This window comes from Pelobates fuscus, chromosome 2, assembly GCF_036172605.1.
Source record: "Pelobates fuscus isolate aPelFus1 chromosome 2, aPelFus1.pri, whole genome shotgun sequence".
Classification (NCBI taxonomy): domain Eukaryota; kingdom Metazoa; phylum Chordata; class Amphibia; order Anura; family Pelobatidae; genus Pelobates; species Pelobates fuscus.
Window position 1 is genome coordinate 135709246 of NC_086318.1, and position 14922 is coordinate 135724167.

At 41.8% G+C, this 14922-nt stretch overlaps 1 protein-coding gene across 1 annotated transcript in view; it reads right to left on the minus strand.

The window, feature by feature from the left end:
• Positions 1 to 14922, minus strand: part of MCF2L2 (MCF.2 cell line derived transforming sequence-like 2) — a 446256-nt gene that overhangs the window by 319629 nt on the left and 111705 nt on the right. Inside the window, exons 11-13 of the mRNA XM_063442725.1 lie at positions 12221 to 12412; positions 11204 to 11395; positions 10033 to 10210 (exon numbers count right to left, since the gene is read on the minus strand). Coding sequence (XP_063298795.1) covers positions 10033 to 10210; positions 11204 to 11395; positions 12221 to 12412 — 562 coding nt within the window. The remainder of the gene's footprint in view (positions 1 to 10032; positions 10211 to 11203; positions 11396 to 12220; positions 12413 to 14922) is intronic.

Sequence of the window (14922 nt, forward strand, 5' to 3'; positions counted from 1 at the left end):
AAACAGATAAACATAGTGCTTTCTGTAAGTATACAACTCCAAATTGCATATAAAGAATGTAACTCACAAGAATAGAGCCATGTATAGCTCTATATAGTAGACCTTAAAGGTTCCTATGCAGGCTTGGATAAACACCCAGACCAGAAACACAGGATCTCAGGATTCAGCAAAAATAACACACTATTATAGAAAACAAATACCCTTATATACTCGAGTATAAGCCGAGTTTTTTTTTGTGCTGAAAAACCCCAACTCGGCTTATACTCGAGTCAGAGTCTTTATTATGGCAATTTGCATTGCCATAATACAGACTGGGGGGAGAGGGGTGCTGGCAGAGCTGTACTTACCTTTCCTGCAGCTCCTGTCAGCTCTCTCCTCCTCCGCGCCGTCCGTTCAGCACCTCGGTCAGCTCCCAGTGTAAGTCTCGCGAGAGACTTACACTGGGAGCTGACAGAGGGAGCTGCACAGACCGCGCGAAGGAGGAGAGAGCTGACAGGAGCTGCAGGAAAGGTAAGTACAGCTCTGCCAGCTCCTCTCTCCCCCCCCACTGAACTACCAATGACACTGGACCACCAGGGAAGGAGCCCCCCTCCCTGGCCAGCTAGCAAGCAGGGAGGGGGGACGAAAAAAAAAAAGATAATAAAAAAAATAATAATTAAATAAATAATAATAATAAAAAAATAATAATATAAAGAAATAAAAAAAAAATAATAATTAATAATATATCAAATGCCCACCCCCACCAACACATACACAAACACACACTGCATCACACACTCACACTTCATTCATATACACACACTGCACTCACACACACACTGCACTCACACTGCACTCACACACACACACTGCACTCATACACACACACTGCACTCATACACACACACTGCACTCATACACACACACACTGCACTCATACACACACACACTGCACTCATACACACACACTGCACTCATACACACACACTGCACTCATACACACACACTGCACTCATACACACACACTGCACTCATTATATACACACACTGGAAATAAATATTCAATTAATATATACGCACACACACTGCACTCATACACACACACACACACTGCACTCATACGCACACTGCACTCATACGCGCACTGCACTCATACGCGCACTGCACTCATACACGCACTGCACTCATCCGCACACACTGCATTCATACGCACACACTGCATTCATACGCACACACTGCATTCATACGCACACACTGCATTCATTATATACACACACTGTAAATAAATATTCAATTAATATAATTTTTTTAGGATCTAATTTTATTTAGAAATTTACCAGTAGCTGCTGCATTTCCCACCCTAGTCTTATACTCGAGTCAATAAGTTTTCCCAGTTTTTTGGGGTAAAATTAGGGGCCTCGGCTTATATTCGGGTCGGCTTATACTCGAGTATATACGGTAAAAGCTAGATAAAACATACAGGAAATAGGGGACTATAAAAATAAAAAATATTTAATAGTAAGCAGTGTAAAATAGAAGCAAATCTGCCAAGAATGAAAGTCACCCAAAAAAAAAAACCAGACCTCAAGATACTGTCCTTTAGTACAGCAGACACGTTTCTCCTCCTCTATCTGGGCAAATAGGAAGATATTTTATAAATTCAACTACTGAATTCCTTTTTAGGGATTTTGAATCTTAAGACGTTGACATGTGATGTCCATGATGCCTATTTTTTTTAAAAAAAAAAATCTTTATTTTTGTGTGCATAAATAGTACAAGCATGCTGGCAATGCCACAATAGCTGGTACCAGCATCTCATAGTGAACATACATATGGCATAGAGTAAGACTGCACAGCTTTTTTTTTTATAATAATCTGGCTTGGCTTCAGTATATAACATCAAAGTAGCGTAAGTGTGGGTATAAGATGAGTTTACAGAAATATATATGTGTGAGATGTCTCTAGCGTCTAGATTCTAGGCTGAAATTAATAATTTCTCGATGTGTATCTAGATGTGTTCTGAGCCATGTCTTGAGAAAAAAGTAGGAATTAACAACAAGATAAAACAAACCACTGAGATAAGAATCCCTAGATCATGGCTGTCCTGTGTGATGGGAGACAAGGAGCTTGCTAGACATACAATATATACTCAATCATGCTATGAAGCAGGTAACTGCAAGGTTAATAAAATAAAAATAAAATTCCACTGGTTAAATATATTGAGCTGTTACTGCAGCTGGGTGATTAGCTCATTATAGAAGAGGGGGACAACTAAAGGATAGCAGGCATTATGAACTGTGAGGACAGCATTTTAACAACCCAGCCGTGCAAGACACTGACATGCCTCCTAACCAATGCCCCTACTTGCAGCCAAAGTTCTTGGAAAGTCTGTTCCGATCTTCCCCCCACAGTCAGCCCAGGATTCTGCTGGGGTTTGCTGTTGCAGAGCTGTGGTCTTGCGCTCCCAGCAGCATAAGATGAAGACCTTCCGTTCAGGCTTGTCGTGCTGGAGGCAAGGGAGCAGGTCCTCTTGCTGGTGAGTTGAGTGTTAGCGGGAACGCCCCGTTGAATGGAGTCGAGTCGTCCGCCATTGCGTTTTTTTGCGCCATCTCTTTTTCGGCACCTTTCGGGAAACATGTGTAGAATGCTTATGCTTGTGGTAGCGAGCAGCAGGACGGCTCCGGGGAGCCACGGATTGGTTGGCAGGAGCGGGGATGGGTGCCCTTTCGCAGAGCTTCATCCCTGGAGGTTCATGTGCCCTAAGTTGCGGTTCCATGCGTGTTGACCCCTGCGGGGCAGCCCCGTTGTCCTTCTGTGAATCAGGGGAGGTGAGTGTGTCAGATCTGTGCGTCAAACGCTCCAAGAACCTCTGGCATTTCTCCTCAAATCTTGTGTTGAAGTGTTCTCTCCACTCCGGGCCCACTTGGTGTGGTTGAAGTTTGTGCATGGCGGCCATCTTGGTCAAGCCATGCTGATTTAAGTCTGCTGGAGTCTCTCGCATAGCAGGATAGAGTTTGCCCAGTGGGGACTGGGATATCCCCGCCGGTCCAGAGGACAGGACTCCCTGAATGCTGTAACAGAGCCTGCACACTGCCCCGGGAGATCGACCGCCTCTTGCCGTTGCCCGTGCGCCAGCCCAGTAGGCCTCAAAGATAACGGGCGTGAATGCTGGTAAGCAGAGTATCCTGTGCCAGATTTCCCAAGATGTACTGTTCTAAATAATGGCTTCCGTGCTTTTCGGTCTTCTGGTGTCAGAATGTCAGCTGTAGTTATTGTTTTATATGACAGGAGCAAGTGGAAAACACGTCTGGCCATCTTGGATGCCAGGTCCCGCCCCTAATGATGTCTATTTTTAATTTTCTGATATATGAACTCTTTGTATTATCTGTCTCTCCCATCACATATATTGATTGTGTATTTCCCATAAGTCAATACCATCATTTTCTTTTCCTTATTAAGCCATGGCAGCATTAGGTTCCCACCATTCTTGTATGGGGGTTGTGGCGCTAGCGACACAGACTGCTTGACAGGACGATAATAATATTTATACGAATTTCTTGCTAACAGTTCTGTTTTCTGTCCTTTCTGCTATGAGGGGAGGAGCTAATCCACAAGCCAATGCTGCCATATCTTAATCAGGAACAGAAAATTACAGTAAGTATCAATTTTTTTTTTATATTTTTGCATGTCAGATTTGTAAATTTAGGCAAGAGGCACCCAAAGAAAATGTTGCCTTAGGTCAAGTATGCCTCTGCCCATCTATGTATCTCTGTTTTCCATTAGAATTTTACTTAATTTTACTTAATAACTCATATATATTCTTCCACCCATCTTTTTTTTCTTTGTTGCCCTGTCTGTGTCAATGTAAATTAGTTTGAGCAGGACCTTAAATGACCACTATAGGCACCCAGACCACTTTAGCTTAATGAGGTGGTCTGGGTGCCAGGTCCATCTAGGATTAACCCTTTCTGCTGTAAACATAGCAGTTTTAGAGAAACTGCTATGTTAACCTATGGATTAATCCAGCCTCTAGTGGCTGTCTCATTGACAGCCGCTAGAGGCGCTTCTGCGCTTCTCACTGTGATTTTCACAGTGAGAAGACGCCAGCGTCCATAGGAAAGCATTGAGAATGCTTTCCTATGGACTGACTGAATGCGTGTGTGGCTCTTGCCGCGCATGCGCATTCAGCCGATGACGGCGAAAAGGAGGAAGAGAGTTCCCCGCGCCAAGGGAGCCCAGCGGGGGAAACAGGTAAGATTTAACTCCTTCTACCCCCTAGAGCCCGGCGGGAGGGGGGCCCTGAGGTTGCGGGGGGGACCTAGAGACCCTATAGTGCCAGGAAAACGAGTATGTTTTCCTGGCACTATAGTGGTCCTTTAAGCACCTTTTGTTCCGCTCATGAAACGTATCTTGTTGCAACTGCTTGTTTGTTAGGCCATCTATTGTACAGCATTGCAAAATTGGTTAGCGTTTCATAAATAATAAAAATAATACTGTAATATAAATAGCTTCTTCACCCCAATGTTAAATATGTTTTAAAATGGTTAATGATTAACCATGGCCTCTGGCAGCGGCAACTATCACACTGTGTTAGCAATGCTTTGAAAATAGATGAACCATCGCTTTATCAAACGTAGTCTGACACTGAGAACAGGAAACAAAAAGGCTTTGTGTACAGCTAATGGAGCAGAACGTGAAAATATTAAAGGCTGCCAACTCCGCTGATGTTTATTTACAACAACAATCAGGCACTCTGCTACAACCTTTCCACTTTATAGCTTAATGGTACACATACAATGATAATGATATTTTTTTAAATCCTCCTGAGCTTTTACAGTACATATGAAATGTGCACCTTCTTGTTTGCACAATGTTCTTGAAAAAAAATCTAGATGTGCCATATGAAAGCAGAACATATTTTATTTTTACAAGGAATCACATAGGTGTTAAGTTTGTGACTGACAGTGGAGGCTCGTCCAAAGGGGCTGAGATTTCTGCTTGGATTAGAGGATTAGGTTAGGTTCCGAGATACAGCATCAATGTTATAATACTTGCTCGGATTATGGTATTAGAGTTTAGATTATAAATTACTTTCAATAACTTGGCTAATCAGCTCTGTGTTCAAGCCCATGACAACTATATAAAGTGTAAGGTGACACTTAATCATAACCATAAATAGTGGAAATTAATAAAGTTAATAAAATGAAAAAGTAATAAAATTGCATGTGCTAAGTTTCTATCAAAGCTACAACGGATATATTTTGTAGTAAAAGGTTTATTTGATTTCAGGTTTACATGCAAGTACAGTGTGACAAACTCCCCTTTTCAAGTGAGTTTACCACGAGCTCCTGGAGGAGCCTGCTTGCCAGCCTCCTGCCCACAGACTGTGGGCCCTGCAAGGAAACCTTTAAAAGACTACCGAACTTGACGACTGTTAGCACTGATTTCCCTGGAACTGTTTTGGGTATGGGGCCATGCTTGCGGTCGGTCAAAACAATGACTTCCTTGAAATTCCTAAAAACCTTAACCGATCTGGGTGATTTTTGGATATGTTGTTCACCCAGATCGGGCTATCAGGGGATGTGTTGGATTTTGGGGTACTTTCTGAATTTTGTGAAAATGTGTTTTTTCTGCCTGGAGATAATTGAGCTACTTACAGGACTTTACTCAATTATCTCCTAAGCAGAGGGGAGGGATTGTGTGCTGTACATGGGCGTGTCACATGATTGGTTTATGTCCTTTGTGTTCCTGTGCCACATCAGGTCCAGGGGGTGTTCCTCTGACCTGGAAAATTGTATAAAAGGCCAGTGTGTCCAGCTAGGAAGTGGTCCTTTGGCGGAGGTACCAAGTCGGGGTGCCAGGTGATCCGTTACATACAGTGTTATGTATTTTTATGTAACAATCTGCGTCATGATTATGTTTTTATCGTTTTACAATACATGTGACAAAAAGTGGGAGTTAAAAAGTAGAAACGTTTAGGTAATGCATTCCTACAAGAATTCCTGATGGAGGTTTCCAGCGAGAAGGAGAAATAGATGGTGAACAAGATACCATGTAAGTTTGTACGTGGCCCACTGTCTTTCCATTTACTATTTTCATTTTTTTTGCAATATTTCCCTATAATGTTTTTTCAGTTTTATTGTATTTTCTTTTTTGTTCCATTATACCTTTAAACTACTATATGTGTAATTTGTGTCTACAGTTTGTTAAAATATGGTTATCTGATGTTGTATAGTCACTACATTAAAGGGACACTATAGTCAGAAAAAGATTTTTAGCTTAATGAAGCAATTTTGGTGTATGGATCATGTCCCTACAGTCTCACTGCAGAATTATTAGCCATTTAGGGGTTAAACCACTTGTTTATACAGCTCTAGGCACATCTCCCTGCATGTGACTTACACAACCTTCATAAACACTTCCTGTAAAGAATCATCTAATGTTTACACTTCCTTAATTTCGAATTCTGTTTAATTTAGAATTTTTAATCTCCTGCTCTGTTAATAGCTTGCTAGATGCTGCAGGAGCCTCTAGGATGTAATTAAAGCCCAATTGACAGAGCAGGAGATAAACACTTTTAAAGTAAGTTACATCTGATTGAAAATGAATCAATTTTGTTTTCATCCAAGCTGTGCCAGGGTTGCACAAACAAAAACAAAAACCAGAGAATTGAGCAGTAAGACTGCAGGGGCATGGTCTATGCACTCAAAATGGGTTTTGGTGACTATAGTGTCTCTTTAACCCCTTAAGGACACATGACATGTGTGACATGTCATGATTCCCTTTTATTCCAGAAGTTTGGTCCTTAAGGGGTTAAATAAGAGAGTCATTCTCCTTAATAAAACTAGACTCTGCTGGTAGACACTATTCACGGACATACATAGTGACTTTCCCAGCTGAATGGACTGTTGTGTACCTTTGTACGTCTGATCAACCCACCTAGTTAAATATTCTGTTAGGTGTGGTTCTGTGTGTATAGTCTAGGATGGTTATAGAACATTTAAGGCATAGGTAACTACTGTTTACCATTCAATTCAACATCGGTTTACACCAATTCAACATGGTTTTCTGCAGTCCCTTTTTATATACAGCCAACACATTGCACAATGCTAGACACAGTAAAGGGGCACTAAGGCACCATAACTACTACAACCTGTTGTAGAAATTAATGGAATAGGCTATTGAAAATTGTGGTATAAGTTTGCAACCAACATTGTAGAAGAGGAAGAACATTGTAGAGAGGGAAAGTGGCTTAGAAACTGGCCATTTATAGAGTGATATTGTGTATATCCAAACACACAATAATGTAACGAAAAAGTTGATGAGCAATAGGGTTGAATCCAGAAAGGTAGTCCAGATGAGTGCGCTATGGATTAGACAATAAGTAGGTCAATAAGTACCTTTTGGTAGAGTTCAGAAGATATGAAATGTCCTTAGAGCAACTGGCCAATAAATGATTCAATAAGCACAGTCCTTTCAGTACATTAGAGACAAGGCAAAAGGAGAAATAGGAAATGGTTTAAAACAATAAAGGTGGCTATAGAATTTTTTTTGTAGTGGTTATGGTTTCAAAAGTGCCCGGGACCTTCACAGTGTAAGTAATCAAATGTGTAGTTTTACAACTTACCTGAGATCTGACGGACACAGGTCAGTTCCCCCCCTCGAGCCCTGAGGCTACTGCAAGGAGCTTTTGTTAGCTCCACTGAGCAAAGCACTGCCATGCATTGAAGGCTTATTTGCTGAGAGCACCATGGACACTCTGGACACTTGCCCGGGGGCCCACAAGTATAGGGGGCCCACAGTGTTGCCCATGTGCATAGGCCGACAGGGGAAATCCTGTCATCTCCCCTGCAGGCCCACGGTGAGCCGGCCCTGCTCAGTTGCTTTGGGCCCTCTCGACCATTGAAGAGATCAATGATGTCCCTCACTGGCCCGAGAGGCTCTTCATCCGTGACACAGGGAGGAGGGAGCTTGGAGAAAGTTCCTCCCGCGAGAATGTTGATTGGAGCATTGCTGCGCATTGCCATGGCAATGCTCCAACACAGCACTCACCTTGCGGGAAAGTACAGACAGCCTGCAGCCAGAAGAGCTGCAGGCTAAAGAGCACTACTCACCACTGGACCAGGGCTGGCAGTGTGTCACCCTCCCTGGATAAAGGTAAGAAGAAGGGGACGGGAAAAAACAAAGCTTTTACAATTTTTTTATTTTTTTTATTAAAAAATATACATATGCTCTCTTAACCTTATGCACACCTCACACAAACACAGCAGTCCCACCCACACACATAGCCCCCCTCACAAACACACAGCACCCGCCACTCACACACACAGCACCCCTCACAAACACAGAGCACCCCCGACACCCACTCTGCACCCCTCACACACACAGCACCCCCCCACACACACAAAGCACCCCTCACACACACACACACAGAACCCCTCACACACACACAGAACCCCTCTCAAATAAAAAACACACTCTGCACCCTTCACACACTCTGCACCCCCCCACACACACAGTACCCCTCACACACACACTCTGCACCCTTCACTGAAGTCTGTGTGTGTATTTAGCAGTGCATGTGTTTCAGCAGTCTGTGTGTGTATATTCAGCAGTCTGTTTGTGTGTATTCAGCAGACTGTGTTTATCTATCCAGCAGTCAGTGTATTCAGCACTCTGTGTGTGTGTGTGTATTCAGCAGTCTGTGTGTGTGTATTCAGCAGTTGGTGTGTGTATTCAGCAGTTGGTGTGTGTATTAAGCAGTCGGTGTGTGTGCTGAGTATACACACAGACTGCTGAATACACACACAAAGACTGCTGAATACACACACAGACAGACTGCTGAATACACAGTCTGTTTGTGTATTCAGCAGTCTGTGTGTGTGTACTCAACTGTCGGTGTGTGTGTATTCAGCAATCTGTGTGTGTGTGTATTCAACAATCTGTGTATGTATTCAGCAGTCAGTCTGTCGATAATTTACAATTTTATTCCTGTGAGTTGTGGTGAAGGTAGGGGCCCCAGTGCAGTACTTTGCCCGGGGGCCTATAATGCTGTTAAGATGGCACTGAGGAGAGTGCTCTTAATCAATGAGCTAAAACCTGCACTTCCAGACTTAGCTCAGTACAGAGAGCTTCTGGTCTGCAGAGGAGGAGGTGATAAGGACAAAGAGACTTTTACAGTACAAGAAAAGAGCTTAATAACGTGGATAAATGTCCTAATGTTTAGGAAAGGAAGTGAAAGAGATCAAATTACATGTGCAGAGTGTTATGAGAGCTAAAATAAACTTGTTTTTTTGCCCCCTACCTCTTACCTATCTTTGGCTAAAGAGGGGTCATGAATACTCATTAATCCCTGTGGTGAAACTCGTAGTCTGCACCTTCCATGGTGTCTACAGTCACTTCCATGACTGTAGACCCATGCACTCCATTCCAGTACTTCACAAGATAGTTTGAGCATTGCCATGGTAACCTGCACCCACTGGAGGTGGAAATCACAGGCTCCCTTGCAGTCCAGGTTCGGGGCACTCTAAGCTGGCTGGGGATATCATCTGGGCCATTTTGCCATGCGAAGGCACCCCATGTGTCACAGCAACCCTTGCTCTAGGACTTTTTAGGTGATGCAAGGGAGCAAATTGCCACAGGACACTTTTCAGTCACCACTTCCATGCTAAGTCATTTTGGGTCTTTTGCAGCACTTCCGGCAACTATCCAGTCTAAGCATACATCGGCTCAGGGCCCATGTACCCAGCATGTATTATCTTTCTGCCCTGAGAGGATGATTGCCAATGGAGAGGTACTTTTGTCCCAAGACAGGAAACAATTGTGGCTCATTAACGATTTAACTATTTGTATAACCATACAGCTGCCTAGGCTTGTTCTTTATTAAAAATGGCACCTGTAAAATACCACCAAGTTCTTTGCTATAATAAACAAATAGTTAAGATTAAGTTTAAGCTGCAACCTAAGCCCCCACACTTTAGATTCTGCGAACTAGTCCCCAGTGTCACAAATAAAATCAGTGGGATTTAAAATACGTGGAAAATGTTATCTTACCCAGGGAAGCTGGCCGTGTAGTCTTGGGTGAAGCTCTTTTTGGAGATGATTCTGGGTGTGGAGCCACAGGCTGTACAGGCCGTGTCTGTTTAGCTGCAAGCTTCTTTAAACTAGCTTGTCTTTTGTCAAACATTTCCTGGACATCATCCAACTTCTTTAGTACTTTTTGCACAATTAACTGTAAATGTAAAACAATACATATATAAAATATAACTAGAGACTAGAACACGGTGCCTAATAAATTATAGTCCTAGAACATTGGCAAATTTAAAAAGCATGTCGCAGCCATGTTTAACCCCTTAAGGACACATGACGTGTGTGACATGTCATGATTCCCTTTTATTCCAGAAGTTTGGTCCTTAAGGAGTCAAATGGTCTCTCTTAAACGAGAATTTAAAACTTATTATTTTTGTTGATATCAGTTGCATCAAATATTTATCAAATATTGCATTCAAAATGGCTTTAAAATGGACACTTCCTCAACAAAGTTGTTTTGGTGCAGTGTCGCTGCCATTTCACTCCTACAATGTAAACTAATGCTGTTTTTGAGATACTGCAATGTTTACATTGTGAAGCTAAACACACCTATAGTGACCGTCACTCTGACAGCCACTTGATAGTGCTTCCGCATCCAGAACAGAGTCAAACTTGGTTCATGACTTGGTTTGACGTCCTCACACATTGCTTGAGCACATTGAACTTCCACGGCTTCTCATTTAATTGGACAAGATGATCGTTAAGCCTGATAACATCTGTGGAGGTCATTTGGGCTGCAGAGAGAAAAGGCTTTCACTGAATTACAGGTGAGTAAAAGGTTAATTTGATTGATTTTGTTTTATAAAAAGTGGGGCTTAGGAATCTAAAAGACCCCTCTAACTATTCAGCCCACAAAATATGTTTAGGGGGACTATAGTGTTCCTTTAAAGATAACACTAAGATTAAATGTGTTTGATATTTAATTATAAGCACCTGAGGGGAGCAGTCTTAGATGTTAGATGTTATAAGTTACAACCTATGTGAACACTTGGTTATCAACAAAATGTATTGTGTATGCCGTGTCTTCTATTGTTTGAAAGATTACATCATTTTCTTCTGCAGACTGTTTGAATGCTGAAAATGCTCCCCATCCTGACTTGCAAGTTGCATGTTCGTGTTCTGTCAGAATGTTTACCTTTATTTCTGGATATAGGATCGCTTCATATTTGATGTAGAAATCGGAGGGATTGGACAATTGGTGTCCTCTTGAGCTTCCAAGAAATTTCTCAATGTCATGTAATGCTGATTCGGCACCATCCTGTGACTGACACTTGTCCACAGCTTGCGATGCCAAGAGGTAGATTCCATCTTCACACCAATGGTTGGCCTAAAAAACAGGAGTTACTACAAGTTTAGAACAAACAGTATATCTCAGCAGAGTCCAGTGAAGGTGTGTATGAAGCTATGTAAAGCAAGACCCACTGGGAAAGGAAGATCCAAAAAGAGAGATATATTATAAAATCTCTGTTTAACTTAGAGGGAAAAGATATTAAATGTTAGCATTTGTATGGTATGCCAGAAAACTACTCTTTGTAATGTATGATAATTGTAATAGAAACATAGAAACATAGAATGTGACGGCAGATAAGAACCATTCGGCCGATCTAGTAATAACCAATAGTACAAATTTACATGTGCAATGGCATGACTTAATAATGTACCTAGCAAAGCTCAAAATTTACTCTCTTTTTAGATATATTTTTTTTACTTTGAGAAGTCCAGTTTCAAAAATATACAAAATTACTTTAAGAAATAATACAGGAAAAAAAGTGATTCCTTTACGTTAAGTAGATTTGAGTGGAAGCTTTCCAAACGAGTTTCTGGTCTTTTGCTTTTTAATAGATAACAAGTTATTCTTTATTGTATGGGATGATGCAGCAGGAACACATTACACTAATATTTAATGTTCTATAAATCACATTACACTTACACAAGGTTATTCACTAACGTGAGAAATGAAAGTGAATTCAAAGTGAATTCTAAAAATAAAGTAAAAACAGCCGAATTGGAGAAACTCTGTAAGTCAGCTATGCTTTCAGTTTCGCTACTCTGGCCTAACGTTAGTGTATGACCCTGCTCGTTTTTACTGCTCCTTTAATAATCCTTTTATACAGAAACAACCTTGTGATTTGCCTTTATATAGTACATTCACCTTCTCAAGTTCTTGGTGTAGTTCAAGTGACTTTCCAAGAATGTCATATTTTTTCTTAGTCTCATTTGTAAAGTCGTCACAGATCCGTCTTAGTTCAACACACTTTGGTCTGATAGAATCCACAGCATAATGGTTATTTTGGATGAGCTGATCGCCATGGAGAGCATGTAACTGGGCTTTTTCTAAAGATCCCTGGAGAACAAGTAAAAAGAGAATAAGTTTTAGGTCAGGTAGTAATACAGCTTTAGATATGCAGTTGTTGGCTTTATTCCAGTTCAACTGTATCATTCATCTAATCTATTCACAACATACTTTTAAACGTCCCTCTTTCACAAACACAACCTTTATCTCTTTTCATTATGTGCAATAACCTATTTGTGAAATAATTTGAAACCTTATTACATGAAACACATTATAGCAGACACGAAAAGAGAAGTGGTTTAGGCGAGATGCCATGTGCTGGAGGTTTTTTAACTTTTTTTTGTCAGGCACCTAAATAATGCTCATTTAATTAGCTGGGCAACCCATCGTTCAATCGCAAAATCAGCTCAGTGACCCATTAATCATTTGTCATGTAGTATATATCACAATACATTTTGCATTAGAGACAACAGGCCTTTCCACTTCAATTTGGAAAGCATTAGTGCTGCAATAAACTACATATTGTGAACAGTTGTGTCGGATTTTATGACTATGATTATTAGTTTAAATAAAGCGCCAAAATAATCCACAACACTGTACAATTGTAGAAAGCAAATAGAACAATTTAGATATACACATAAAAAAGAACATGAACATAAAATCTAGACTTTAGAGCACTTTTATAGAAAGTAATTTTCAAGACAGCTTGTGAGCTTACAATTTAAAGGTTCTAAAGAGGAGCTGAAATAAGAGGTTAGAAATGGATGGTTAGAGAAATTGATAAGGCATTTAGAAAGCTGTTTTATTAGGAAGATGCTAAAGAGGTAATCGGATGAGATTCAGGCACCTAGTATACTGGGTGAGCAGGTTAGTGCTGAATAATGTGCCTATTCCAACCAGTGGAATTCCAACTGAAATTGATGGGGGTGCTAGTTTTGCCTTCTGAACCAGCAGGTAAGAACCTCAGCCCTGTCCAAATCCTGGGCAAAGTGTAGCTCTAAATCTATTGCAGAACTACAACTACCATAATGCAAAGATGGTCAGAAGTAACATTGCCAATTATGGATCCCTTTATAAAATAACATAGTTGGGGGACAGGGGTCTAGCACCGCTACAGCTCAGATGCCATACTTAGCAGCTCCGTGGGCAAAAATTTTGATTTGGCTCATTGCGGGTCTGATTAACCAAAAACCATCCGGGGTGCTTGCCATTATCAGGGGAGGTTCTGATGATTCTGCACATTCTTTCACTTTGTACTTGGATGCCCGCCACAGCACCTCATAAGGTCTGAAAAAGGCTTAGGCCGGGAAGCATGCAGGCCGCACCAAACCACGCTGAGCTCTTAGCGGACTGCTGTGATTACTTACCTCCCTGACTGAGCACTTCTGGCAACAAAACGATGAGTTGGAAAACTCAGAAAAAGCAGATGGCACCACCACAGGAGTCGAGGGATATCAGTACATTTCTTAAATGCACACCACGTTTCAGAGCAGTAGACAACTCTGCACACTCTGCCACTGTCACGATTCACACTGTGACCTGGTGTCTCCAAGGGGATTTGAACTCTGGACTCTTTCCTGCTGTCTTGCCTCTGAGCCACACTTCAGCCCATGTTTCAGCTTGATGTTAACCTTGCCTTGTCTCCAGCACTAGGGGGTTGAACTTTACCTGTGGCTGCTCCTGTCAATCTCAGTCCACCTGAAGAAGATGCCTATTCAGCCAGGTATAAGACACTGCCTCTCCCTGAGGGTAGTGTCAGTTCATTGACTCTGGTTCTCCTGTTTGGTTCCTGTTATTGTGTATCCTGATCCAGTGTTCTCCAGACTGATTCTGGCTTTCGAAATTGGCTAATTTCTTTGTTTATTCTGACCTCTGGCTTCCCCTGACTTTGTATTTCCTTGACCACTCTTCTGCTTGTCCTTGCCTGTACTGCAACTTGCAGCACTATTACTGCACATCCCCTGTGCAGAGACTCACAGCCCAGGTGGCTTGTTACCTGGTCACCTTGGTCTGTGTTTATTTGCAAGGGTGAGCGTATAACTCTGCATGTCAGACTCCACACCAGGTTAGATCCTGACAGCCACTGAGGAGGCATCTAATGATGAGGGTAGCCTGATGGATGTCAGATCAGATGGTGATCAACCTTCCACTTCGGCTGCAACTATTGAAAACCAGGGGTCTGCATCGGCAACTAAAGAGGATATCTTGAATCTCTATGAGAGAATCAAATTATTATTTCATGCCGATATTGCCTTAGTGAAAACCGAAGTTCAGGCTACTGAAGAAGACGTGTATGATCTTAAACAAGGCCTCGCAGCCCTGGGAGACTCAGTGCAAGAATTGCAAACCCTGCAATCTTTTTTGACTCTCAGAGTGGACACTCTGAATGATAGGAGTTGGCAATAGAACATCAAAATCCAAGGAGTATCTGACACAGTATCCACAGAGGAACTTCCATACGTCATCAGACAGTATATATCCACAGTATTAGCTGCAAAATAGGAAAAACTACTTTCCATAGATGGGGCCTATAAGGTCAAAAGATCTCATCGAGCTCCTAC